Source organism: Asparagus officinalis, chromosome 4, assembly GCF_001876935.1.
Source record: "Asparagus officinalis chromosome 4, Aspof.V1, whole genome shotgun sequence".
Classification (NCBI taxonomy): domain Eukaryota; kingdom Viridiplantae; phylum Streptophyta; class Magnoliopsida; order Asparagales; family Asparagaceae; genus Asparagus; species Asparagus officinalis.
The window spans coordinates 59,154,369-59,180,501 of NC_033797.1; the positions used below are offsets into that span (position 1 = coordinate 59,154,369).

Consider the following 26,133-nt stretch of genomic DNA (forward strand, 5'->3'; position numbering starts at 1 on the left):
AGAAAAAGTGACCTAGCCGCTATATTTATAGAGAGAGACGTGCACCTTTTTATTGGTTGAGTTTTCTTAGCTGGAATGAGTCTTTTCTCAAAAGAATATTTCGATCATTTAACTTTTTAAAGCAATGATATCAAAGAGTTTGATGAGAAAAGTGTAAAACCAGCGGTTTTATAAGACACAATATAGTTGGGATGGTTATCTAAGCGGAACTATAACTAGAACCGGAATAATTTGTATGATAAATTTGTGTGGTGTTAGTCAATTAGAACTTTTAATGTGATAAAATTTTAAAGTGTTATTCAATTAGAACCGATACAAAAGTAGTATGGGATAATTGTAAAAAAAAAATAATCCCACTGCTATATAGAAAAGGTCAGTTCTAGTTTCTAAATTTATCCCACTTTTTAGAGTAGAACCAAACTGGAACAAATTGGTTCTCTTGTGTATTACAAAGCCATGCTTATTTATAATTGCTAACTACATGCTTCTTTTTTAGTTATTCCTAATCTTTAATTTAAATATGGACGACACAAGTTACATTTGACGTGAACTATTGAGCTAGTTAAATAATATATGTGGTTTTAATGTCATCGCTCCTTTTTTAGTAACCGCTAATCTTTGATTTAAATCTGGACGACACGAATTACATTTGACATGAACTATTAAGCTAGTTAAATAATATTATACGTGATTTTAATGTGATTGTATAGTACCATGAGTTCTTAATTTTCTCCATTTAATAATGTACTTCTTATAATCTCACACTATATCCTTTAAGACTTGAACTGCCATTTGCTTTTCTTCTTCACGAATAAGAAAGATGTAAATTAAAATATTATATCATCAAAATGCATAAATTATAACCTTTTGATTTTATTAAATTTATACCATGTTATTTTACAATGTTTGTCTCGCCTCAAAAAATTAGAGTGGTGCTACGGGGACCTAAAATATGGGACACTTGTCCCCTCCCTTGGTCTCATATTTTGGGTCCTTAAATCATTTTTCAAAAAATTATCCCACTTTCAAAATATCACACTTTCATAAAATTATCATTCATTGTTCTACTAAAATATCCCACTTCCATAAAATTATCCCAATATAATATATCCTACCAGTTCCAATTGACCGATGCCCCCTCAAGGAAGAGAGAGTAGAAATATCAAGCCCCTCATTTGTTTATTTTCGGGATCCGCTTCATTTGTTTCGTGTTGCATCTTGCCTTTTTTTTCTCCTGTGCCTCCCTCTTTATTTCTCTCTTCGACCCATGCTTGAATGATACAAGTTAAAAAAAATAAAAAAAATATAGATTATGACTCGTCAAAATCCTGAAAAGACCCAGACTTTCCTCCCAATTCTGGCTGACCCCTCGAACTTTCAAATGCCATGGGTGGAAAAATCCCAGCAGAGGAGGATGAGGATGCACTAGGAATTCAAAGAAAACTACTCGCTGCTGTTTTGAGCTTGCCGAAGTTTTTTGTTTTGTATTTTTGCAGATGGGCCCTTGGGTGAATGAATTACTGGGGATTTGCCCTTCTTCTCTTGTGGACTGGGGATGGTGGTGTTACGGGTACGGCTTCCATTTGTTGTTTGCTGCTATTTACTTTTAATTTCCAGTTGGTTTACTTTATACCCAGTCTCCAAAATATTTCCTTTTTTATTTCCTTCATTAATATATAGTGATAGAAGGGTAAGGGGCGGTGAATATGGGAGATGAAAAGATGAGATTTTGATGGGTGTGGATCTCTCGCTGCTGGATTTAGGTTATTGGGTATGCTAGATTTGAGAATTATTTTATTCCTTTTGGTTGTACTTTTGAGGATCTTGAAGTCCTCTGGCTGATTACAGCTTCTTTTTTTATATCAAAACTTTTGATTACTGGGTCTTTTGTTATGTGTATACATAGATAGATGATATTTATCGCATATATCAATTTTGGGTTCAGACTTCTGGGACCTTTCTTATTTCTTTGCCTAATTGGTAATTTTCTTTATTTGATGGTGATTTGTTCTGTGTTTGTTTTAGGGCTGACAAAGGTATCCTTAGATTTGGAAACTAGGGCTGGTGTTGCTTTGGTGGCCAGATTCATTTCCAGAAATTATCTTGCAGGAATAGATTGAATGAAGTTTCTTAGAGCAAATGTTAAGATCGTTGTGCTGTGGCTTGCTGGTCTCTGCTCTGTTGCTTTTCCAATCATCTGCTGTTGAGATTGGCTTCCCTCGATGCAACTGCGATGGCGACAGCATCTGGACCGTCGAAGGTATTCTCCAATGTCAGAAAGTGAGTGACTTCCTCATTGCTACAGCCTATTTCTCTATTCCCTTGGAACTTCTATACTTCGCCACTTGCTCCAATCTTTTCCCTTTCAAATGGATAGTTATCCAGTTCGGTGCCTTCATAGTTCTTTGCGGGTTAACCCACCTTCTCAACGTCTTCACCTACGAACCCCATTCTTTTCTATTGATGCTGAGCCTCACCATCTCCAAGTTCTTCACTGCCCTTGTCTCCTTTGCGACGGCGATAACCCTATTGACTTTGATCCCTCAGCTCTTGAGAATCAAAGTGAGAGAGAATTTCTTGAGAATAAAAGCCCGGGAGTTGGATCGAGAAGTTGGAATGATGAAGATGCAGGAGGAAACAAGTTGGCATGTGAGAATGCTGACTCAAGAGATTCGGAAATCACTTGATAGACACACCATCTTGTACACCACTTTGGTTGAGCTCTCAAATACTTTGGGGTTGCAAAATTGTGCGGTGTGGATGCCAAGTGAGGATAAGAAAAAGATGAATCTGACTCATGAGCTGAGACCGAGGATCCCTTCAAACTTGTATAGCCAATCGATTTCCATTGATGACCCGGATGTATTAGAAATTAAAGAAGCCAAGGGTGTGAAGATACTAAGACCGGATTCAATGCTTGCTTCTGCCAGTGGTGAAGGATCTGCTATTGAACCAGGACCAGTGGCTGCGATTCGAATGCCAATGCTAAAAGTTTCCAACTTCAAAGGCGGGACACCGGAAATTATTCAAACCCACTATGCAATATTAGTCTTAGTTCTCCCGGGTGGTAATTGTAGGCATTGGAGTAGCCATGAACTGGAGATTGTTGAAGTGGTGGCTGATCAGGTCGCTGTAGCCCTCTCACATGCTGCAGTTTTGGAGGAATCCCAGCTGATGCGAGACAAATTAGAGGAGCAGAATAGGGCTTTGTTGAGGGAAAAAGAGAATGTTTTGATGGCAAGTGAAGCAAGGAATTCTTTCCAAAATGTTATAAGTCAGGGGATGAGGAGACCGATCCATTCTATTCTCGGCTTGCTGTCTATGCTGCAACAAGATAAATTGAATCCTGAACAGAGGCTCATTGTCAATACTATGTCTAAAACCGGTGGTGTAGTTTCAACTTTAATCAATGATGTGATGGAAATATCCACTATAAACAATGAACGGCTTACTTTAGAGCCAAGATCTTTCAGGTTGCATTCTATGATTAAGGAGGCTGCTAGTGTCGCAAGATGTTTATGTGATTGTAGAGGTTTTGGTTTTGGGTTTCAGGTTGAGAATGTTGTTCCTGATCGAGTTGTAGGTGATGAGAAGAGGATCTTTCAAGTAATATTGCATATTGTGGCAAATTTATTGAATGGGAGCGATGAAGGATTTGTTGCATTCAGAGTTTGTAGCTATAATGAGGATAAAGACAGGCTAGATCAGAGATGGATGCCGTGGAAATCAAACCTTTCTGATGGATATCCTTGTGTGAAGTTTGAGATTGCAATCAAGAAACCAGAAAATAGTGATTCAAGTTCATTGGTACAGCTTGCTTGGTGGCCTAATTCTGAAGCTTTTGACATGGGCCTTAGCTTCAGCATGTGCAAGAAGATTGTGCAGGTTAGCTAATGTCTTAATTCTTTTTATAACGTTAGATTTAGTACTAACCTTATTTATCTCAATGGATTTATATCCATTCTTCTATTTATTTCTGGAAATTACTGTAGTTTGTAGTTATGCTAGTTTATGCATTTTACAATTATCTATTATAATTTATGCCATGAGTGTCGAGTGTGAGATGTTCATGATGATTTTTTTGTCCTTGAGATCTCTGTTTTTGCCCCCTCAAATGTTTTTGACAACACTCTCAAACTACAAAAGATTTTATAGGTGCATTGATTATTTTTATTTTATAAAGTTTTATTCAACGAAATAAACAAAGTTCTAGTGATCTCTGTTTTTGCCCTCTCAGATGTTTTTGACAACACTCTCAAACTGCAAAAGATTTTAAAGGTGCATTGACTATTTGATTTTATAAAGTTTTATTTAAGGAAATAATAAAATTTCTAATGTGCATAATGTGTGAAGCTTCCTTAATTATGTTGATTTCACTTGGGTTTGTGTAAGAGCGCCTATTTGGCCAGAACAAGGGTTGGGGATTGGGGGTAGAGGAGGGTGGGATGTGGGGGTGGGAGGGTAAAATCCTTAATTTTTTTGGAGGGAGTAAGAGAGGTGTATGGACCGATTCAAGGTTATGAGGGAGCTTTAACTCCTCCAAAAAGATGGAGTTAAAAACAGAGTCAAAGTCCTTTAGCTGGCAAGAGGTTTCTATCTGAAAAATAAAAAAAGGAACCTTTTTCAGGAGGGCAAGTCAATCATTGTAGTTTCTAGAGGAGCAACATGTTGTTTGCGGAGTTAGAAAGCAAGCCCAATAGCATTTAATTGTATTATTATTTTTATTATGATTTTCTGCAATATGCATTGTAATTATTACCAAAACACAATTCTCAGTTTAAGTTGGATGGTTTATGACACTTGCTGCCTCTCCTAAAATAAACATCCCCTAACCCTCAGACTCAAAGTCAAATCAGCCCCTGAGTTTATCTTACATTTCTAATAAGTTCTAACCTAAAATTTTAAACCTTTGATCCCATTTAGTTATTATTTTCAGTCTATTTTGGATGGAAGTGGGTATGGATACAGGACATGGTAAATTTGTAAATGGTAGGTGCAAGAACACGGCTATATACAGATATAGAAATTAATAATTTACATGATCAATATTGTTTTTCATTCACAGGCTATGAGAATTAAAATTCTTAAAACATTTCTATGTTTCTTTTATATGTAGATCATAACGTGGATGTGCAGTCGAGGATGTCTATCCAAGAAGGGTATAACGAGTATTTTATAACTGACCACACGTTTGAATAAATGTATCCATATATTCAAGGCTGAATAAATGTATCCATATATTCAAGGAGTGTCTGAGGAAATTTGGGTGCGGGTACGTGACGGGTATGGGTACGGCTTCAAATAGAAGTACCCATGTATCATAGTTTCCAGTCAATTAAGTCCACATGCTGGTGCTCCGCCCTAAACATAGCCAAAAACAGTGTTTTGCTGAGGGTAGAGTGGGAAAACTCTCGGTGGGGAAGCATAGTCATTCAATAGACTAGAAATAATAACTAAGGGCTTAATGGGTTAAAATATTAAATTAAGGGTTTCTTAGAAATGTCTGGTAAACATTAGGGGTCAATCTGGCTTAGAGCTCCCTATCTCTCCCCCTCTCCCTCTCCTTCTCTCATATTTCCGATTATGTAGGTTACGCTGATGAGTTCTATCCTTCTCAAAAAATACAACCTAGTAGTGTGTGGGAGTTGATAATTATATCAGTATCCACTAGCCTCAGTTGCACGGGTACGGGGACGTGGCAAGCTTGTAAAAGGTAGGGTACGGGGACGCAACTATATATATAGATGTTACGCATATTTGTATGTATTAAAGTTACTATTTACATAAGATTAATATTGTCTTTTCATTCACATAAGATCAATATATAAGAAATATATGTGAAGTGTAGGATATACGTCCGAGAAGTGTATGAGTATTCTAAATTAAAACACATATTATACAATTGAGTATACGCCTGAATAATGTATGCATATATTCAATAAGTGTCTAGAAGTTTCCATTCAGGTATGGGTACGTGTTGGGTATGGGTATAACTTCCAGTAAAAGTACCCATGCAGCATAGTCACTAGCAAATTGTCAAATTGCAAAGGTTTTTATTTGCGATTATCATTGATGGCAAAACCTGGAACTGGGATCAAGGTGATCAAAATTTTCCACCGTACATGGGAAAAGGTATTAAAACTTCAAAGATCTCTTTGACACTACGGGTCAAGTACAATCCAAATAGAGATTGGAGCATAATGGAAGGTTTTCTGTAAAATCAACCTTATGACTGAAAACTTCAATGTGAAGCCCAAGACAAAGACGTTGATCAAGTAAATCTGGGTTACCAAGCGCTCAAATTCTATTCTGAGGTCTCTTCATAACATTATCCCACTGGGCGCCTTTTATCACAACTGGGAAACCTGTTAATGAAAAGTGTTTTATGTTTTGAGCTTTGAGCTATTGTGAATACTGAATACTTACTGACCATTCTGGAACTACAAGATGCAAATGGATTTTCTGCGGAAACAGAGAATAACAAATGACACATCATCAAGAAAACCATTATCATTCACATGCTGTGTTGTTGGTGGAAAGCAAGAATCACCCTCTATTTCAACCAAATACCAATATCACCATGAAGGACAGCACAGACCTATCTTTTTTTCTATTTCTGTAACAACTCAAGTTACATAGCCATTATTGAACAGATGTAATACCCACTAAAGGAATTGGCTTTAGGATCATGGCTTCTATCCCAAGTTGTGTCATGTATTTTTGGTATTGTAATTTTGTCAATTATCTTTATCATAGCCGAGAAAAGAGGAGCTGATAACTTTCAAAAATAGAAATTTGATCAAAGAAAGTAGATTAAAGAACATCCTTACTCTAAAATAAAACCTATATGCAAGAACTACCTTCGAACCTTACGCCTGTGGCCCTATAGCTCTGCACAGGCTGGTATTCCTTTTCTTTTCTTCTCATTTGGAGACACATAAATGCAATACGATGGTTCTGAACTAATGAGTTGTATGGCACGAAGCTAATGTCTCCTAATGGGTTACTCGTGAAAAATCTTAGTGTCACTTACATATCATATTTATATACTAAACCTCAATCTTTGTCTTGAATCTCTACAGATGATGCAAGGGAACATCTGGGCTATCCCCAATCCTCAAGGCACCCCAGAGACCATAATTCTAATCCTTCACTTTCAGCTACAGCCTCTCACTCCATTATCTGAACTTGGAGGGGGAGGATCTTTAGATCACCAGAACCACCACCAGATAGCTTCCACTCCTCAATTCAAAGGCCTCAGAGTTTTATTAGCTGACGATGATGTTGTCAATAGAGCAGTCACTCGAAAGCTCCTTGAGAAGTTAGGATGCTACGTAACCTCAGTCTCTTCTGGAATCCAATGCCTTGGTTCCCTTGGCTCTTTTGGAACCCCACCGTTTCAGCTTATAATCTTGGACCTGAATATGCCTGGAATGGATGGGTTTGAGGTGGCTCTGAAGATCCGGAAGCTTCGGAATGGGTCTTGGCCGGCGATTCTGGCTTTGACAGCGAGTGCAGAGGATGGGGTTTGGGGAAAGTGCTTGCAGTCTGGGATGAATGGGTTGATTCGTAAGCCAGTGGTTTTGCATTCCATGAGAGAAGAGCTTTATAGAGTCCTGCATAATACCTAGAACAGTAAGCGTAAACTAGTTCATTGTTATGCATCAGCATCTCTCTATGTTGAGCCAGATTTATCATGATCAATTTCTCTATCTGGGCCTAGGCTGCGACGGTGTTTTACTTAAATTCTTTCTCCATGGACGCCCATCATATTTTGATGTTACCCATTGTGAGCATACCAAACTTATGTATACAGAACTCAAGATAGTGTTTTTTGATTCAACTTTGTGTCGACACGCCATAGATTATACACCGAGAACTGAGCAACTGGATGCAGATAGTTGGTAGATTCATTTATTTTCTTGGTCGATGTTAAAGAGGAGTTAGCTGGTGACTTGTGACTTGGTTGGCAGCTTCTTGCGAAGCCGAAGGAGTAGCGTGTTTTTATTGCTAATAAATTTGTATAAAGGGTGAAAAGCACATTTTCCTGGTATTTTGTTACTGATAGCAAAGAGCAGGCTTTTGTAGGTTTGAAACTTTTTTCCATTCTGGTAATTGCTTAGGGGCCCCTGCAATTGCTGATTCATTTAACTATATGATACTTCTGAGACGATTTTCATAGGGGAAGCGCATGCCATGGCTGTTTCTAGTCAAGTCATGGAGTTGAACCCTGATAACTTTGACCTCGGGTGGTTATCTAATTAGTTGCCTTGTATGTTTCTCTGTGTTCTGAGCTAGAAGACAATCTTAATGACTTAATGTTCTTTGCTTAGTTGATTATAAGTTTTTTTTATAATAGCCTCAGCTGAAAGATATGGGAGTTATGGTATAAGTTTGAAATTTTTTTTAATTTTTATTTTATTTTTGGTTGTGATTATGGATTTGCCTGTGAAGATTAAAATCTTTGCGTTTGGACTTTAAGGCTCCTGGTATAATCTCTTCCTTTATTGGAATGATTACTACTGTGACCCAAGAATGTAGAGCTGGTCTTGCAATTTTTAAAGGTGTCCAATTGTCGGTTTTAATTATTTTTAGTTTGGAATCTGATCTAATCTCTGCTAGTTGACAAGGTTGAATTGACAAAAGCTTAAGATTGTTTTATTACTTAAACCCGCAAGGTAGGCGCAGCGATGTAAGGCCCCATTGCGCTCATGTTGGGGTACGATTCATAGCATGCTAGTCCCGACCATGAAACACGAGCAGAGATTAGTCTCATTCATAATAAGATGTAGGGATATCTCGTGGGGAGAAAAAAAAAAATCAAACCATAGGGTTCTAGGGATACCTTGCGGGGAAAAAAATCAACCCTTGGTGTTTTACAGATAACCACCTGAACTATCTTTTTGTCACAAAATCCCGTTGAACTTTTGAGGGGTTTTGCACGTAAATAAGAGAGGTAATCTATGAAACCACCCAAGGTTCAAGGATTTTTTTGAAATTAAACCCTAATTAAATGTCAATGCAGGTATAAACACATTATAGTAGTTCTGAAATAATCAATTAAAATATTCTACCACCTAGAGCAGGCCAAAATCAGTATGACCCAATTATAAACTAAAGGGCCAAAATCTGGCCTACAAAAATGTTAGATAATTCTGGCTCGGTATTTTGAAAAATAAAGAAACATCTAAAACTGAGCTAGTCACTTCTAACCCGCTTTTAAAGGACTGTCAAACACACCCTTAACCTATATACTTCTATTATTAATAGAAAAAACTATCTAGTTAAAACGGTCAACGGTATTTAATATGCACTAAATAAAAATCAAATCTCTAAATCTGTGCATGAACCCAATACTCAATAGTTTAATAATTAATATTCATTTAGTACGGATTTAATGTCATCAAATCTAGGGGGATTTTTAAGAGAGGGGAAGGTTCTCCCCCAACGGTTCCCTTTAAAAGTACCCATACCCCTTAATTATTCATATTTAGTGTTTTTAATTTTATAGATTAGGATTAATTAAATATATAGTTTATTTATAAATGAATAAATAATTAAATATTGATAACTAAAAATAATTAAATAATTAATTTCAATTAAGAAATTACCTTATATAATCATTAAAATATTAATTAATCATATTAAAATTTAACAAATAATTATATTATATAATAATTAATTTATATAAATCACCGATAAATAATTAAATATTAATAACTATACATTAACTAAATTTGATTAACTATACATTAACTCCATTAAAAAATATTAATATAAAATTATAAGGGGAATGTTAAGGGACTTTTAACATTTTCCTTATGACCTGTGTGGATGGAGGGTAGAGAGGGAAAAGGGAAGAGAAATTTCATTTTAACCTTGTTTGAAAGTTTTATTTAAGAAGGTAGAGGAGGGGAATATAGAGGAAATTTGGTTCAAATTCTTACACCCCAAATTAGGGTGTAATGAAGGAGAAGGGAAGGAATGGGAATTTTTTCCCTTCCTTCCCCTTACTAAGGGCTTGTTTGGATTGAGGGGAATAAGGGAGAAGGGAAGTTAGGGGAACCATTCATCTTGTTTGGGAACATTTAGGAGATAAAGTTATTCACCCCTAGTTCTTTTTGGTTCACCTCTTAATAATATAAAATTTGTTACCCTCACCAAGGGTAAGGGAACTCCCTTCCCTTCCTTTCCCTTCTCTCACATGGTTTCCCTTAACTTCCCTTAAAGCCAATGAAATCCAAACACACCCTAAGGCTTGTTTGGATTGAGGGTAATGGGGGTGAGGGGAAGAGAGAGTAACTTTTAACTTTGTTTGGGAAGTAAATATAGCAAGTTAATAGGGGTGAAGGGAGGTGAAAGGAGGTGAAAAAATAACATGATTTCTTCCCCCCAATTTGGGGTGTAATGGGGGTGAAGGTAAAGAGGGGGAATACAACAAATGTAGATAGACATATTTACCCCTAGCTAAGATCAAAATCCAACGGCTAAAATTTCTAACAACGATATAACTTAATAATATGTGAGAGTATTTATGCCAATTTATATACATTCCCTTCCCTTCCCTTCCCGTTATTACACTTTTCAAACGGGGTGAAATAACTTCTCCTTGATTCACCTTACTAGTTTCCTAAACAAGTTTTAGAAATTCCCTTCCCTTCCCTTAACTTAACTTCCCCTAGGTTCCCTAAACTTCCCTTCATCCCCTCCAAATCTAAACAAGCTCCTGTTTGGATTCGTAGGGGGTGAAGGGAAGTTAAGGAAAACTGAGTGAAGGGAAGGGAAGGGAAGAGAAAGGAAGGGAAGGGAAGGGAATTCCCTTCCCCTTGGTTACACCCCAATTTGGGGGTAACAATTTTTATACTATTAGGGGGTGAACCAAGGTGAATGGAGGTGAATTAATTTCACCTCCTAAGTGTTCCCAAACAAGGTGAATGGAGGTGAATGGTTCCCCTAACTTCCCTTCACTCTCATTCCCCTCAATCCAAACAAGCCCTAAAATTAAAAAGGCTCATATCGAAAGGGGCCGGAAAAAATTGGATTTGCTCTAATAACTCTAGCCTCGCTTTAAGTTCTTCACCCGAAAAATAAAATAAATAAAAAGAAGGGGAGAAAAAAGAGCAGAGGAAAAATATGGCAGAAGAATACCATTCGAAGGATTTCGAATTGGAGGAAGTTGAAGAAGAAATCAAGAACGATCCATCTCTTCACTACCATCTCTCCCCCTTCTCTCCCCCCTCCTCCTCGTCCTCCTCCTCCTCCTCCTCATCATCATCATCATCAGAGCCATGGAGGAGCTTCCACCGCCGCCATTCCTCCGGCAAATTCTTCAAGGTCTCTCCCTCTCTTTCTCTCACCTTTTCTCTTTTTGTGAGATTTCTTCTCATTTTGCTACGTTTTCTCTTTGGGATTTTGCAGGAGAGGAGGTACTTGCTGAAAGAGTTCCCTGAGTTGGGAGCTTGTGTTGATTCCGCCAAGGTTTTGGAGGTTGGATGTGGAAATGGGAGCACTGTTCTTCCCATTTTGCGGTAATCTCTTAAATTTATATTAGGTTTTTTGGGGGTAGTGTAAACATTAATGGACGTACGCAAAAAAATTGTTTTTTAGCCCTTGAACATTGGGATAATTTGATTGAGATTGATATATTGTGTGCATTTATGACTTTTATAATCCTTCAATTGGACTAAAACTTTCTTGGACTGCAACAAGCAACAACAAGGCCATTTTGGCGAAATAATTTCATGCACATTGTAGATCCTTTTCACGATTCTACTCTGTGGCAAGGTCACCTCCACATTCTCATATCAGCTACCCTACTTTTTTTTTTTGACATGTTGCTTGACATTTTTGCCAATGAAGTGTTTGTCTTTTGACAGTGCTATATAACTTGTCCCTTTGACTTCATGGTACACAATGATCTTCTATTTATCTGCAATGCTTTGCAATGCTTGTTCTGTTCAAGCATTGTTTTGTTTATTAACTCTATGAACTCCCCAATCTGACCCTCTGAGTGAGTCGTTTTTGATCTGACATCGAGCTTTTGAGTTGGTGTCATCTTCTTAACAAACCCAGCTATACGCAAGATATTGGCTTTATGCTTTAGTAAATGTTTAACTCTAACTAATGAAAACGATACACTCTTAAGCCTTGTCGAAATGTGTTAAGACCATCTACCTCATGTTTTCAATGGATCATAATACAAGGATTGTGTAATGAAGTTGACAAAACCTGTATAATGTAAGTGAAGCCTGATGCAACTTAAGTAGGAGAAACCTCTTTCTAGTGACTATCTTGGATGCAAGTTCATTGCTTTCAATACACTTTCTGGTGACGCTATTTAGATGGTCTATGATTTTGTCATGTTTTTATTAGCCACTTTTGTTATTCCTACAGTTGTGTCTGCAATGGCCTCTGTAGAAGTGGAGGTGCTTGATGCAAGCCACTCACACTTATGTAGATGAGTTAAACACCTTCACAAAGTTGGTTTTGGCCATTTTCATTCCAAGGCTTGTAACTTCTTTTTCCTCCCCTCCTTTTCTTATGCCTCTTACTTTTTTCCGCCCCTATCATTGCCTTAGACTCGTAACCTGGCATAAGTATTGAGAAAGTATTGCTCGTTATGGGTTCTTCTTACTAAACGTCAACATATATGAAACATTTATCTCCTTACCTTCATACTACTGTCTATTGTAGCTATAATATTCTAACATTATAAGCTTTCTTTCAGGGCAAACAAAGACATTGTTGTCTATGCTTGTGATTGTAGTCCTGAGGTACTTGAAATAGCAAAGGAGATGATAGATACAACAAATTCAGTCTCGATCAAGTATCGATTTCATCCATTTTTACTTGATGTTTCTTTAAATGCATTTCCCAACTGGCTGTTCTGCATTAATTGTCAGAAGACATCATTGACAAAGCATGTTGACTTTTTATCAGGTTCTAATTTTAACTTAAACTGGTTTTTTTAATTTAATATTCTGATATAAATATTGACAATACCCTTTCATGTTTTCTTCCTCATATGCCAAATCCGAAGACTTCACGAGATTAAATGAGCCGCCTCTCTTAAGAGGTTCCCAGTGTTGTATTGGTGGGGTTGATTTTATTACTTTGGTACGTGTAGCCTTAATACTTCGCCACAGCGTATCTGTTACTTGTACGTCAAAAAGCATGACCCATTTTCTTAGCATAAAATACGAGTATCACCTGATTCACTTGCATTATCTACTTGTTTGTTGTTGTTCCTCTCTTGAAACCGTTTCCTCATCATACTGCTACAGAAACTGATGGGGATGTACTAGACTTAAATGATCAATATTTCCATGTGTGTAAATATAAATTTCACAGGCTAATTTAGCTCTTTCATGCCTACTATGAATAGTTATTTTGGTTTTTATTGGCTGCTTCAACTATAACCCCAGCTCTATTGATTGGCTTGAACAAGATAGAATCCAACGGATAAATAAGGCTGAATATATAATTTTTGTACTACGTTTTGGTGTTTGTTTGTTCGGACCTGGTTGGACTTGATGTAGATTGTATCATCCTACTCTAGTCTTTCGTCTTTGTCATTAATAAAAGATTCCTTTTGGCGATAGTTATTCAACATATCTACCTATGGAACACTGATCATTTCAGATGTTATTTATGGTGTATTTGAATCTTTGGTGTTCGGAAAATTAAGGACTTGGAGAAAAGTTACAATTTTTTTTGATGGATGTATTTAACATAAGTTTTAATTGGATATCCATGGACCATATCCGTTCCCATAGATTCATGATACTAATCCCTCGCAACACGAGCCACTTGTTACCAGACCCTTTGCTATACTTTCTAGCCAAAGTTGACGTAGGACGATCTATCGGAAATAGAAAAAGTGACTAAACGAAACTATTATGCAAAGTAAACACGGGAAAACACTAAAATTGCAGCGGAATAATAACTTTAAATAATGAAATCTAATAAATTAACGGTTGACAGTAATAAGCGAAGCAAGATCACAATAAGTAACGAACGTGTTTAAGATAAACCTGACGCGTGAGGAGTCAAGCACGGCACAAATCCTAGTCGAACACGCAGTGACTGGACTCGACAACTTAATAACCAGATCCTGCAATGGAGTTCAATACACAAATCAGTCCCAAATAACAGCAATAGAATAATAGCTTCAGTTTACCATTGTTTACTAATGAAAACAAGAGGATTAATTGCAGCTATAGGTCTGAAGTGTTGGTGAATCTGGTTGGGATCTTGGGGCAGCGAGATTGAGGTTTTGTGGCTAGTTGGTTCAGTTTCAGGCGGCAGGCGATGGCGATGGTGAGGGCTTGTGACTGAGGGCTGGTTGGTGTTGATGGCGAACGAACGAAAGGCGGGGAGGATGGCTGAAACTGCAGACCTGTTCCTTGTGCAAAACAGAAGAGATGATGATGGAGTTTGGGTCCCTGCGATGTATCTATGAAGAGGAAATAGCCTGACAGCGAAAAGAACGCAGGAAAAAGAAAGAAATAAAGAAAACAATGGAATCACTCCAAATACCAATTCAAACTCACGTTTATTTTCAATCGTCCTTCCTCAAAGCAAGCAGAGGTCTATCTTTTATAGAGATAGGATAAACAAACTCAAACTTATCTACAAGATTGAATCACATCTAAATACAATCTGATTTAACCACCTTATCATCTAACAAAGATAAAATTTGAAAACAAACATAATCCTATCCTAACAAGGAATCTGAATGCAGATTTTTAAAATCTGAAAACAACACCATCCTTTTCTAATAATAACTCTAAAATATCTCTAAGGTACCGTTTGGCAAAGGGTTAAGTGAGGGGTTAAGGAGACTTAACCCCTTCTTAACCTGTCAAACACAACAAATTTATATAAGGGTTAAAGTGAGTTAACCCTCCATAATTTGCCAAACATAAAAAATATAGAAGGGTTAAGTTAACCCCTCTAGAGGGGTTAAAATGAGTTAACCCCTCAAAATGAGGGGTTTACTAATACTCCTATTTAGATGGAATAAGAGTTAACCCTTCTAATTGTAAAGAAAATAGTCAAAATCATTGTTATTCCCAAACACTAAAACTGATCATAAGGGCTAAAATAAAACTTATTTAACGGGTTAATAATGTAGTCATTCGGATTATCAAATGGGCTAAGTACATTAATCCTTCTCTTTAACCCCTCTTCATTAACCCTTTGCCAAACGGGGCCTAATAGTTTATCTACAATGCCAAGTTCCCCTGGAGTAGAACCGGATATTGTGATCCCTATCAACTCTTCCTGACTTGGAAAGATTCACCTCTAGTAATGTTGTTGTTGATACTGCTGTAGCAAGTCCGGGTCAAGTTTCTGAACCTTTTCGGTCTAGAGCCAAGAGTCCTCTGAAGGCGGATGTCCACGCCAACAAATCAAATATCTCTAAAATCCTCCATCGGCAGTCAATACAATCTCATCATCAAGGATTTGTTCAATCACATCTGACTTTGGTACTCTATCTGGAGGCATGGTAGGCGGTGACGACAAGCTGATTGAGGGTGTAGTGGCTTCATCAAAAGCTGTTATACCCATTGACTCATTATATGGGATTAGATATTCTATATTAAAAACTGAGTTTATCCCCATCTCCTTAGGCAGATCCAGCTCATAAGCATTCGATCCAGTACGTTGAATGCCACGACAGGGACTTGTTTGCCGTGCATGAAGCTTCTGCACAGTTCCTAGTGGAAACCTGTCAGGTCGCACCCGAACAAGCACCCAATCACCTACTGCGAGTTCATGCAAACGTCTATGGTTATATGCAGCTAGTTTATAAGATTCATTACTTAAAACAATTTTCCGCCTTATTTCTAGATACAAGTCATGCATATGTTGTGCAAAAGAGTCCGCTGAAGCACTAAATCTAGGTCCCAAAGGAATCGATGCTAAGCCTACTGGTTTCCTAGGCTGACATCTTGTTACGGCTTCAAAAAGACTCGATCCTATAGATCTATTAACAGAACTATTATAAGCAAACTCAACCATAGGCAAAACTAAATCCCATGCTTTGGTATAGTCTCCTACAAGACACCTTAATAAATTTCCTAGACTTCTATTAACTATCTCTGTTTGGCCATCAGTTTAGGGGTGATATGCCATGGAAAATTGTAATCCTGTGTTTAGTTTTCTCCAAAGTGTGCACTAAAAGTGACTAACAAATCTAACATCCCTATCGGATACGATTGTATTAGGTAAGCCATGCAACCTAATGATCTCTTTCATGAGAAGGAAAGCGATATGAGACGCGTAAGAGGTTTTGCTACAAGGGATAAAATGAGCCATCTTAGAAAACCTATCCACCACTATGAATATGGAATCGTTTTTCCTAATGGTGCGGGGTAGTCCTAAGACAAAATCCATGCTCATGTCTTGCCAAGGTGTGAATGGTATAGGTAGTTGTGTGTATAACCATGTATTTTGTTTCCTACCTTTTGCTACTTGGCAAACCCTACAATGTGACACTACCCGTGCAACATCTCTCTTAACACTAAGCCAATAAAATCTATCCTCAACCATAGAAATTGTCTTATCACGGCCAAAGTGTCCTATAGCTCCTCCTGTGTGTAACTCCCAAATAAGTTGATCCCTAAGTGACGTGTTGGGGATGCACAATTGGGTATCTTTAAACAAATAACCATCTATAATGATGAAACCTATTACACTTTCAGGTGGGTCATGTGCAAGAGAAGTGTAGATTTTACCAAAATCTCTACAAGCGGAGTACTCTCCTAAGATGTGTTCAAAACCAATTACTCGTACACTCATCGTGTTTAATATACTAAACATCCTACTTAGTGCATCGACGGCCTTATTTTCTTCCCCGGATTTATGTTTAAGTACAAATGTGTACTCCTGAATGAATTCTACCCATTTAATGTGTCTATGCCCAAATTTCTTTTGGGAATTTAAATATAGGGCTTGATGGTCAAGAATAGGACGAATTCTTTAAGTAATAAATAGTGACGCTAATACTTAAGATTTTATACCACAACATAAAACTCTTTATCGTAGGTCGAATAGCGTTGTCGAGCCTCATTTAAATTTTTACTAAAGTAAGCTACAGGATGACCCTCTTGACTCAACACTTCTATACCTACTCCTGAGGCATCACATGCAACCTCAAAAACCGTAAAGAAGTCAGGGAGACGTAATACTAGGACAGTGATAAGCTTCTCCTTAATTTCCTCAAATGCTCTAGTAGCAAATTTAGTTCATTGAAATCTCCTTTTTTAAGTCAATTTGTAATTAGTGACATAACAATACTAAATCCTTTGACAAATCTCCTATAAAATGTAGCCAGACCGTGAAAGTTTTCGACTTCATGAATGTTCTTAGGAATAGACCACTTTCTAATAGCCTTAACTTAGTCAGGGTCAGCTGATACTCCTTCACTAGAGACTACAAAACCTAAAAAGGTGACTGATGTGGACATGAATTCACACTTTTTTAGTTTGACATATAACTTTTCCTTACAGAGGACGTCTAAAGTTTGTACTAAGTGAAACATATGTTCGTCCTGGGTTTTGCTAAATATTAAAATATCATTAAAATATACAACAACGAACTTTCCTAGGAACGGACTTAAAACTTGTGTCATTAGCCTCATAAAGATGCTAAGTGCATTGAACAATCCAAAGAGCATAACTAACCATTCAAACAACCCATCCTTAGTTTTAAATGCGGTTTTCCACTCATCACCATCACGGATACGAATCTGATGGTACCCACTCCTAAGATCAATCTTAGAAAATATATTAGATCCTACCATGACATCTAATACGTCATCTAGCCTAGGAATAGGGAATCTATACTTAACAGTAATCCTATTAATCGCTCGACTATCTACACACATGCCAACTATCATCTTTCTTAGGGGTAATCAAAGCAGGAACGACACAAGGACACAAGCTCTCCTTAACGAAGCATTTTCACAATAATTCATCTATTTGATGGTGTAACTTAGCATGCTCATCCTATAACGCGGTAAATTCGATAACGTGGCTCCTGGCACTAGATCTATAACATGTTGGATGTCTCGCATTGGAGGTAACTCATCAAGAAGTTCATCGAGCATAATATCTTTATAATTGGAAAGGATTTGACGAATTTCGGGAGGGTGTTTTGATGGTTCACTAATAGTGCTCTCGCTAATGGTCACTATCCACTATCGCATACACAAAACATTTTAGAGTGCTCTCCCTGATGAATTCCTTTTGAGTTAAGATGTGAACATATTTGTTTTGCTAACTTTTCGTAGGTAGAGTGCTACCTTTAACATCTTTAGGTTCTTTTGGTTTGGTCGGATTCAATACTATCTTTTTACCATTGAAAGTGAAAACAAAGTTATTTAACTTCCCGAAACTAGTAACATCTCTATCTTATAGCCAGAGTTGTCCTAATAGAACGTGGGCAACATCCATGGGGAGGATATCACACCAAATGTGGTTTGAGTAGCTAGACAACTGAATAGTAACTAGACATCTCTGGGATACAAGTATAGCGGTCTTATCTACCCAGGTGACACTATAGGGTTGCAGATGTGGTTCTTTTTAAACTCATATGTTCAAGTGTTGACTTGGGTATTACGTTGACGCAACTACCTCCATCTATTATAAGCTTATACATTTTCTCATTAACTTTAAAGTAGGTGTGAAAGATAGAGTTTCTATGCTTATCATATTCATTTTGTGTTGTTGCTAGTGCACACCTCATAACGCCTAAAGATGTGTCTAATAACTCATCTGCATCACTATCCTCATTATTAACATCATAAACGTCTTCTTCCTTATCTTCATCATCTTCTTTTGTTTCTTATCTACCTATTCCTAGGTGTAAATTACAGCTAGAGCATTGGTATGCATAATGTCCTATACCCTCACAATTAAAACATTGTTTAGGTTTCTCGTCTTTCTTTGTGGAGCTACTTACAGTGGCCCGTCTCTTTTGATCTGTAAACTTGCTATTATAACTTTTTAATTTGTTATTTATTTATTTTTTAGATGACTCTCCTATTGTGGTAGAGATCTTCTTAGTGCTAGGTGTCTTGAAATATTGCTCGAAATCTTGAGCAACTTGATAGGCATGTTCTAACGAGGTTATTGTATGAGGAATCATTTCTCTCCTAATGTTTGCCCTAAGACTTGTGCGAAACCTGGACAAAGTATCAATAGGATCTTCCTAAATATCACAACGAACCATTAGATCATCAAATTTGCTCATATACTCCTATATGGATAGACTACCTTGCCGCAAGGTGCTTAATTGATCTAACAATTGGGTCTTATAGGCGAGGAGTAAATATTTTTCTTTCAATCTTTTTTTATCTCGTCCCAAAATTCTATAGATGGACGTCCTAAACGCCCTAGCTGTCTTTCAACCGAGGTCTAATAAATTTTTGCTGGGCCAGACAACTTCATTTTCGCGAATCTAACCCCTACAATCGTCGGACATGTCATACCAGTCAAAATAGTAGTCCATGTCTGGCATCCAATCACTAAAAGCCTGGGGATCATGTCTCCCGTCGTAGGAAGGGCCTTCTACTTTAACTCGCTTCGTTATATCATCGAACCTATTCCAATTCTCTTGGCCTCTATCTAAATTCCTTCTAACAGGAGGAAGGCGAAGTCTATTATTTGGGTTTCTAGAGTTATCCCTAGGATATTCATCCCTATATTGGTTGTTATCCTCTAATCGATCGTCTTCGAGTTTAGTGACTCGTGTGCTAAAATCTTCTAGAGTGTTCAAGATTTTATCTAAAGTTTCATTTATATTCGATTCGGCCATATAGATCGTTCCGCTACGTAACCGCATACAATTAGCAACCTATAATAGAAAATAATTGAAAAGAAAAAATTAAACTAAACTACAATTTTTTTCTCTTTTTTTAATTACCTAACCTAGAAATAAACGGTCCTAAAAATTAAGTTCTTCTAAAAGCAAATTCGATTAAATCAAGTTAACTAGAAATAAAGCCTTTTCTAAAATTGAAAAAACAAAAAAAAAGTTTTTTTTATTAAAGTAAAACTGACCTATATCTTAGGTTGGGGGTGGTGGAAGAGGCCTAGCTGCATTTAAGATCTTGACCCAAAGTTTGTGGAAACATGAGTTACTACAATCAGGATTAACATCATTGATATGACACTCCTCACACTTCATAATGATAATTATTTTTGTTTGGTTGCTAATGATTTTAAACCTAGGTTCTGATACCAATCTAACGTAGCACGATCTATCGAAAATAGAAAAAGTGACTAAACGTAACTATTATGCAAAGTAAACACAGACAAACACTAAAATTGTAGCGGAATAATAACTTTAAATAATGAAATCTAATAAATTAACGGTTGACAGTAATAACCGAAGCAAGATCACAGCAAATAACGAACGCGTTCGACATAAACCTGTGGTGTGAGAAGTCAAGCACGGTACACAAATCGTAGTCCAACATGCAGCAACTGGACTCGACAACTTAATAACCAGATCCTGCAGTGGAGTTCAATACACAAATTAGTCCCAAATAAGAGCAATAGAATAATAGCTTCAGTTTAGCACTGTTTACTAATGAAAATAAGAAGATTAATCGCAGGTATAGGTCTGAAGTCTTGGTGAATCTGATTGGGATCTTGAGGCAGCGGGGTTGAGGTTTTGTGGCTGGTTAGTTCAGTTTCAGGCAGCAGGCGATGGCTATGGCGAGGGCTTGTGACTGAGGGCTGGTTGGTGTTGATGGCGAACGAATGAAAGACGGGGATGATAGCTGAAACTGCAAACCTATTCCTTGTGCAAAACAGAAGAGATGATGATGGAGTTTGGGTCCCTGCGATGTATCTATGAAGAGGAGATAGCGTGATAACGAAACGAACGCAGGAAAAAAGAGAAAGAAATAAAGAAAATACTGGAATCACTCCAAATACCAATTCAAACTCACGTTTATTTTCAATCGTCCTTCCTCAAAGCAAGCAGAGTTCTATCTTTTATACAGATAGGATAAACAAACTCAAACTTATCTACAAGATTGAATCTCATCTAAATACAATCTGATTTAACTACCTTATCATCTAACAAAGATAAAATCTGAAAACAAACATAATCCTATCCTAACAAGGAATCTGAATGCAGATAAAATATGACAACAACCATTGTTTTAAAAAGCCTCCGCTTAGTCCGCCTAGGCGTACACCTAGACCTAGGTGGTATCTAGGCTGCCTAATTAGCGTCTAGCGTCAAGGCGGTACCTAGGCTGTCCACCTAGGTTTTTAGGGTGTTTAGGGGAATATTGTCTGCTTACGTGGACTACACCCTTTAGACATTGATCATAATTTTCTGTGTTATAGCCTCAACGTTCTCCAACCTCCTTCAAACTCCTTTAACTTCTAAATATGAACACCCACACTACCTTCTCCGACCTTTAGTAAAAACCTCCTCGATCACCCTTTAATTGTAGAAAGAAATCCGCCTAGATACCAGTCTGTCACCTAAACTTTCTATAACATTGATATTTACTATCAATTATTATAATTAAAAAATAAAAAAAGGAAACCTACTAGGCTCTAAGCGTCAGGTCCAGTGTCTGGCCTCCTAGCGCTTTCTATAATCTTATTAGTTATTATTTTGGCTATTTAGTATATAAATATGCATGGTTTACTGTGAATCTAAGGTTGCTACCTTTTTTTACAAATTTATATGAATTTAATACGTATTTTTATCAATTATTATAATTAAATAATTTTAAAAATAGCTAAACGTCTAGACGCCGCCTAAGAATCTAGGCGGTGCTAGGCATTGGCTCAAACACCTAGTCTGCCTAGCACCTTCTGTAACATTGAAAACAACACAATCCTTTCCTAACAAGAACTCTTAAGATATCTCTAATAATTTATCTACGATGCCAAGTGCCCCTGGAGTAGAACTGGATATTGTGATCCCTATCAAAAGTTCTGATTTGACTACGTTGTGGGTTATCTATGACTGATAAATGACAAACTTGTCCGGTCCCTAACCTGTAATTATAATTCTCTTAAGGTGCTTGACCTTTAGTAATGTTTTGTCTTCAACAGGCACTGGTCCAAGCTCATATTTAACAAAATTACTTCTTTTTTCAGTTGAAACCCGAGAATTTTCTTCACTCAATTCAGTAACTCAATAATGACCTGTATAAAGCATATAAATGAAGAGGTAACCGTATAACCTCCACAAATTTTAGTGTTTTTTTGGTGGACCTATAGCCTGGACATAACAATATATCTTTAAGTGTGGCTTTATATTAATCCTCATTTGCATGAAAAAACTGGAAGAATACATGATTTATCTTGTTGAAGAAGAAAAACAAGTAAAACGAAAAGGAGAAATGGGAGAAGAGGGATGTATTTACTAAAATATATGCATAAGAGATGCAGATCATACAAATGAAAAACATTCCTAATATCTAGCATATGCTTATTGGGCAATTATAAGCTCTAAACCATGAATAACTTAACCTTATGATCTGAATTTATCTAATGAAAAGAGCCGCTTAGGCTGTTACTTTATAGTGCGCATACTTTTAATTTATTTTAAGAGTTTAATATGTTATGCGAATTGTTATCATCTGGTTCAGGATGTTATAGTTTCAGGATCCAATTACAACCTTTTTTTAAAACTTTTTAAAAAGTAATATGTTATTTTCTTGTGTATATGTAATGTGTAATATGTGGCTTAAAACATAAAACTGTCAGGAGTACAAAAGTAGCTGAAGCCCAAAAATCTAGGAGGAACTTATACTAAAAACTGAGCTTGCACTCCTTGGGTGAAACGTTTCTTCAAGACTTCAATTGGCTCCTGCCAACGTCGCACTTGAACCTCTGTAATTCTCTTTCCTGTATACAATTCATCACCAACAACAAATGAAGAAAAAGATAAAAAAGGAAAGAAGACAGAAAGGGAACCCAGTGAATGAAATATCACTAAAAGATAGGTTGCAATGATCCTTCCACTTCGACCTTGTCTTTGCTTTCTGCATGCAAGATGATCCTTAACTGATTTAGTAGATTAGGTTTTAGATTTGCTAATATACATTACTCGTCTACAAAACGTCATCATAAGCTTTTTGACAGTATGGTTGAATGTGCACTTTCAAAGGAACTTGTTCAAGAATTTGACTAATTGCTCATTTAAAAAAAAAAGATACCATAGTTGGAGGATTCATGATGTGCCAGTGCACCAAGACACCTGGGATGGATTTTGTATGGGATCCATCTCTATTGAATAAAATTACTTCGCATATTTCCAATAAATTCCTCCACCTCTTACAATGATTTCAGAGTTTTATTTGGACCTATCACGTCAATTTTCTGATTTGTAGCATCAAGTTCATATGGCAAATCTTGATTCATGTGTCTCAGAAATCTTCTCTTTTATCCCAAAGTCAAGTAGAACTAACCAAACTCATTCCAAGTTTGAATTTCATCTAAATCTACATCCAAGAATGATTTTAACCCAAGTTCAATTATGCAAGTAGAACTAACCAAACTCATTCCAGGTTTGAATTTCATCTAAATCTACATCCAAGAATGATTTTAACCCAAGTTCAATTATGCACGTATAGGTTTATACTCATTCTTCAATTAAATTAATTTGTATTGGTTCATATTTCATCCCAAGCCTAGGACAACGAAGCAACTAACATGAGGTTTCATACTGCCCAATTATTGTTGGGGCAGTCAAGATATTTCATCAAATCATCATATCGCTGGAGATTCATGATTCATGTTATAGCTAGGGATTTGAAACATAAACCATTACAAATCAGTAATTGTTAGAATGTATATGCTTAAATTGTTGACTTGGGTCTGGTATCTGGTATGTTTTTCAGCCAAGAGTATCCTTAAGCTATTTAGTGGATCAGGTTTTCTTATAGCTCACATCTAAGTTGCACCATGCTGGGGTTCTCCATATCCTTGTCCAACACATGTCGGCACCTACATGTAATACTAGATCCTCAGTGAATACATGTCCGCAAGATGGTCTACTTGGGAAGTTTAGCTTTTAGTTATATGCTTTATATTGTTAGATATCTCGAGTTTGTATGAAATTATATTCAGACAATTTGTTTATGAAACTTGATGTTATAGTATATCCTCGTCTTAACGTTTTATCTATGTTTATACACTCTTGTATATACTATCGTTTTGTGGCTATGTCCATGGAATACCCTAATTCTAGTCTTTCTACGATTTTGTATGTCCACGTATCCATGCCTTGTCATGTCCATGCCCCGTTTTTATGCCTGTGCAACATACAGATTATCAGCAGATGCCATCTTTACAATAACCTGTTTTAATTCCCCATCATCCGATCAGAAGCTCTGACAGACTCATGCTTTATTTCTCTTGTAAGTTGAGAACCGTACATGTTTAAAGAGGAAGATGGAAGAACATGAGACATTTGTTTCTCCTTTTAGATTGTTATCTCCGGTTCATAACGAATCAATGCAATGGTTTTTTTTAATGGATCAATTCAGCAGTTATATCTTTATTTTAGGAGATGTATTAGGACCAATGCTATATTGAAGTTATGATATCTCTCCTTGTCTTGAAGTGTAACTTTTCTTTGTGGAATCTAATGTTTTATCCTGATTCTAAATTTATAGATATTCACTTTGTCAGCAGTACCATTTGAGAAGATGTCATATGTCATTGAAGGATGCCTCTCTGTTTTAAAGCCTGGGTGTTTGCTTCTATTCAGAGACTATGGTATTGTCCTACTCTTGATTCACCAGAAAGCATGTTGTGACTGGATTATTGTTTTCAAATCTTTGTTGATTAGGACTAGCTATGGAATTCTAGTAGTTTTGCCATCTTTTAGTTGTAATATTTTAATGGTAGCTAAATTGCTTTATAATTGCAGGACTTTATGACATGACGATGCTTCGGTTTCCACCTGAACAAAGGTTGGGATTCAGGGAGTACATGAGGTCAGACGGTACTCTTTCTTATTTCTTTTCACTGGAAATTGTGCGGGACCTTTTCCTTCATGCTGGATTCATAGAGGTAACATATTGTCATTGCCAAAGTTACAATATCCATTTTTTTACTGTACATGATCTTTGCAGTGGAGCATATTTGAACGACTGTCTTTTCCTAGTTAACGGGATCACTATTGTGCATAGCAGCTTGCTTATAATGTTCATGGAAGATATGTCTATGGTTGTTCCATACATCAGTTTAACTTTCTAAGCATGTTTCTAGCTTAATTCAATTCATTATGCCCTTATAATACACAAATCTTTTCTTTTACTTAAATAATGTTCCTGCATAAAGCTGTGAGAAGCACTGTTGATATAATATTAATCTCAAGTAACAACATCTGGAAGAACACATTGATTCAAATTGGACTGCAGAATAATTGGATTTTGAGAGGAAAACACAGGAAGATCAGGTAAATACATCCAAAATTTGTACAATGCAATTCACACATATGCATGCCCTATGCAGCATGGGTTTTGTACCCGTACTAGACAGTCTGGACTCGTACCAGACACCGAAACTTCCTTGGATAGTCGTGGATACGTGAATGTACTTATTCAAACGTAACTTCAATTTTAGAATGCTTGTTTGAATTTAACACTTGGACACTTATTTCACATATATCTCACACATTACATTTACTTTGTTATTCATATTAATGTTTGTGACATCTATTTATTTTCATTTATAAACCAAAGGCTATAGTGGAAAAAATTATTGCTTTTGTTAAAATAAGTTTATATATGTGTACCTTTATGTATAAAGTTGAAGAGTCAAGTCATGTTCCTTTTACAAAGTAATAATAGTGTATGGTAGGTCAAAAATTTAGCATATACATAATCATCTAACGTGTGTGGTCTCACAAGTTCCATGCACTTGTACTCTTAGACCATAAATATCCTAATCTGATTTCTCGTATAACTGCTTTTAGATTGCAAATATGGTGTTACTTGTTATACCTCAGACATTTATTTTTACCAAAGCTAGATGTCTACTATTTTCCTGAAGTCTATTTAGGCTATTTATTGATTGCTAAAAAATGTTTCATGCTTTCATTAGGAACTTTTGGTTGACTTCAGGTGAAAATGATAAT

At 36.6% G+C, this 26,133-nt stretch overlaps 2 protein-coding genes across 8 annotated transcripts in view; both read left to right on the top strand.

Moving 5' to 3' along the window:
* On the top strand, nucleotides 1,136-8,209 carry LOC109837531 (ethylene receptor 2-like). 2 transcript variants are annotated; one of them, XM_020405815.1, is made up of 3 exons: nucleotides 1,136-1,570; nucleotides 2,026-3,885; nucleotides 7,083-8,209. In XM_020405815.1, the coding sequence occupies exons 2-3, from the start codon at nucleotides 2,140-2,142 to the stop codon at nucleotides 7,629-7,631; spliced, it is 2,295 nt and encodes a 764-aa protein (XP_020261404.1). In that variant the 5' UTR covers nucleotides 1,136-1,570; nucleotides 2,026-2,139; the 3' UTR covers nucleotides 7,632-8,209. The 2 variants fall into 2 exon arrangements, with proteins under 2 accessions (XP_020261404.1, XP_020261405.1); XM_020405816.1 differs by lacking the exon at nucleotides 1,136-1,570 and adding an exon at nucleotides 1,640-1,771.
* The window catches only part of LOC109837532 (methyltransferase-like protein 6), a 38,348-nt gene continuing 23,297 nt past the window's right edge, over nucleotides 11,083-26,133 (top strand). For 5 of the 6 annotated variants that reach the window (XM_020405821.1, XM_020405822.1, XM_020405819.1 and 2 more), the window contains exons 1-6: nucleotides 11,083-11,334; nucleotides 11,419-11,528; nucleotides 12,728-12,939; nucleotides 13,040-13,116; nucleotides 24,665-24,767; nucleotides 24,922-25,064. In XM_020405821.1, the coding sequence (XP_020261410.1) occupies nucleotides 11,134-11,334; nucleotides 11,419-11,528; nucleotides 12,728-12,939; nucleotides 13,040-13,116; nucleotides 24,665-24,767; nucleotides 24,922-25,064 (846 nt within the window). In that variant the 5' untranslated portion in view covers nucleotides 11,083-11,133. The remainder of the gene's footprint in view (nucleotides 11,335-11,418; nucleotides 11,529-12,727; nucleotides 12,940-13,039; nucleotides 13,117-24,664; nucleotides 24,768-24,921; nucleotides 25,065-26,133) is intronic. The other variant, XM_020405817.1, reaches the window with a different exon arrangement.

What these genes read in the sequence shown, in the direction of transcription:
- LOC109837531 (XM_020405815.1), top strand. Translation starts at nt 2,140, where the DNA reads ATGTTAAGATCGTTGTGCTGTGGCTTGCTGGTCTCTGCTCTGTTGCTT. An exon ending in TGTGCAAGAAGATTGTGCAG is followed by an intron (nt 3,886 to 7,082) that starts GTTAGCTAATGT and finishes GAATCTCTACAG; the next exon opens with ATGATGCAAGGGAACATCTG.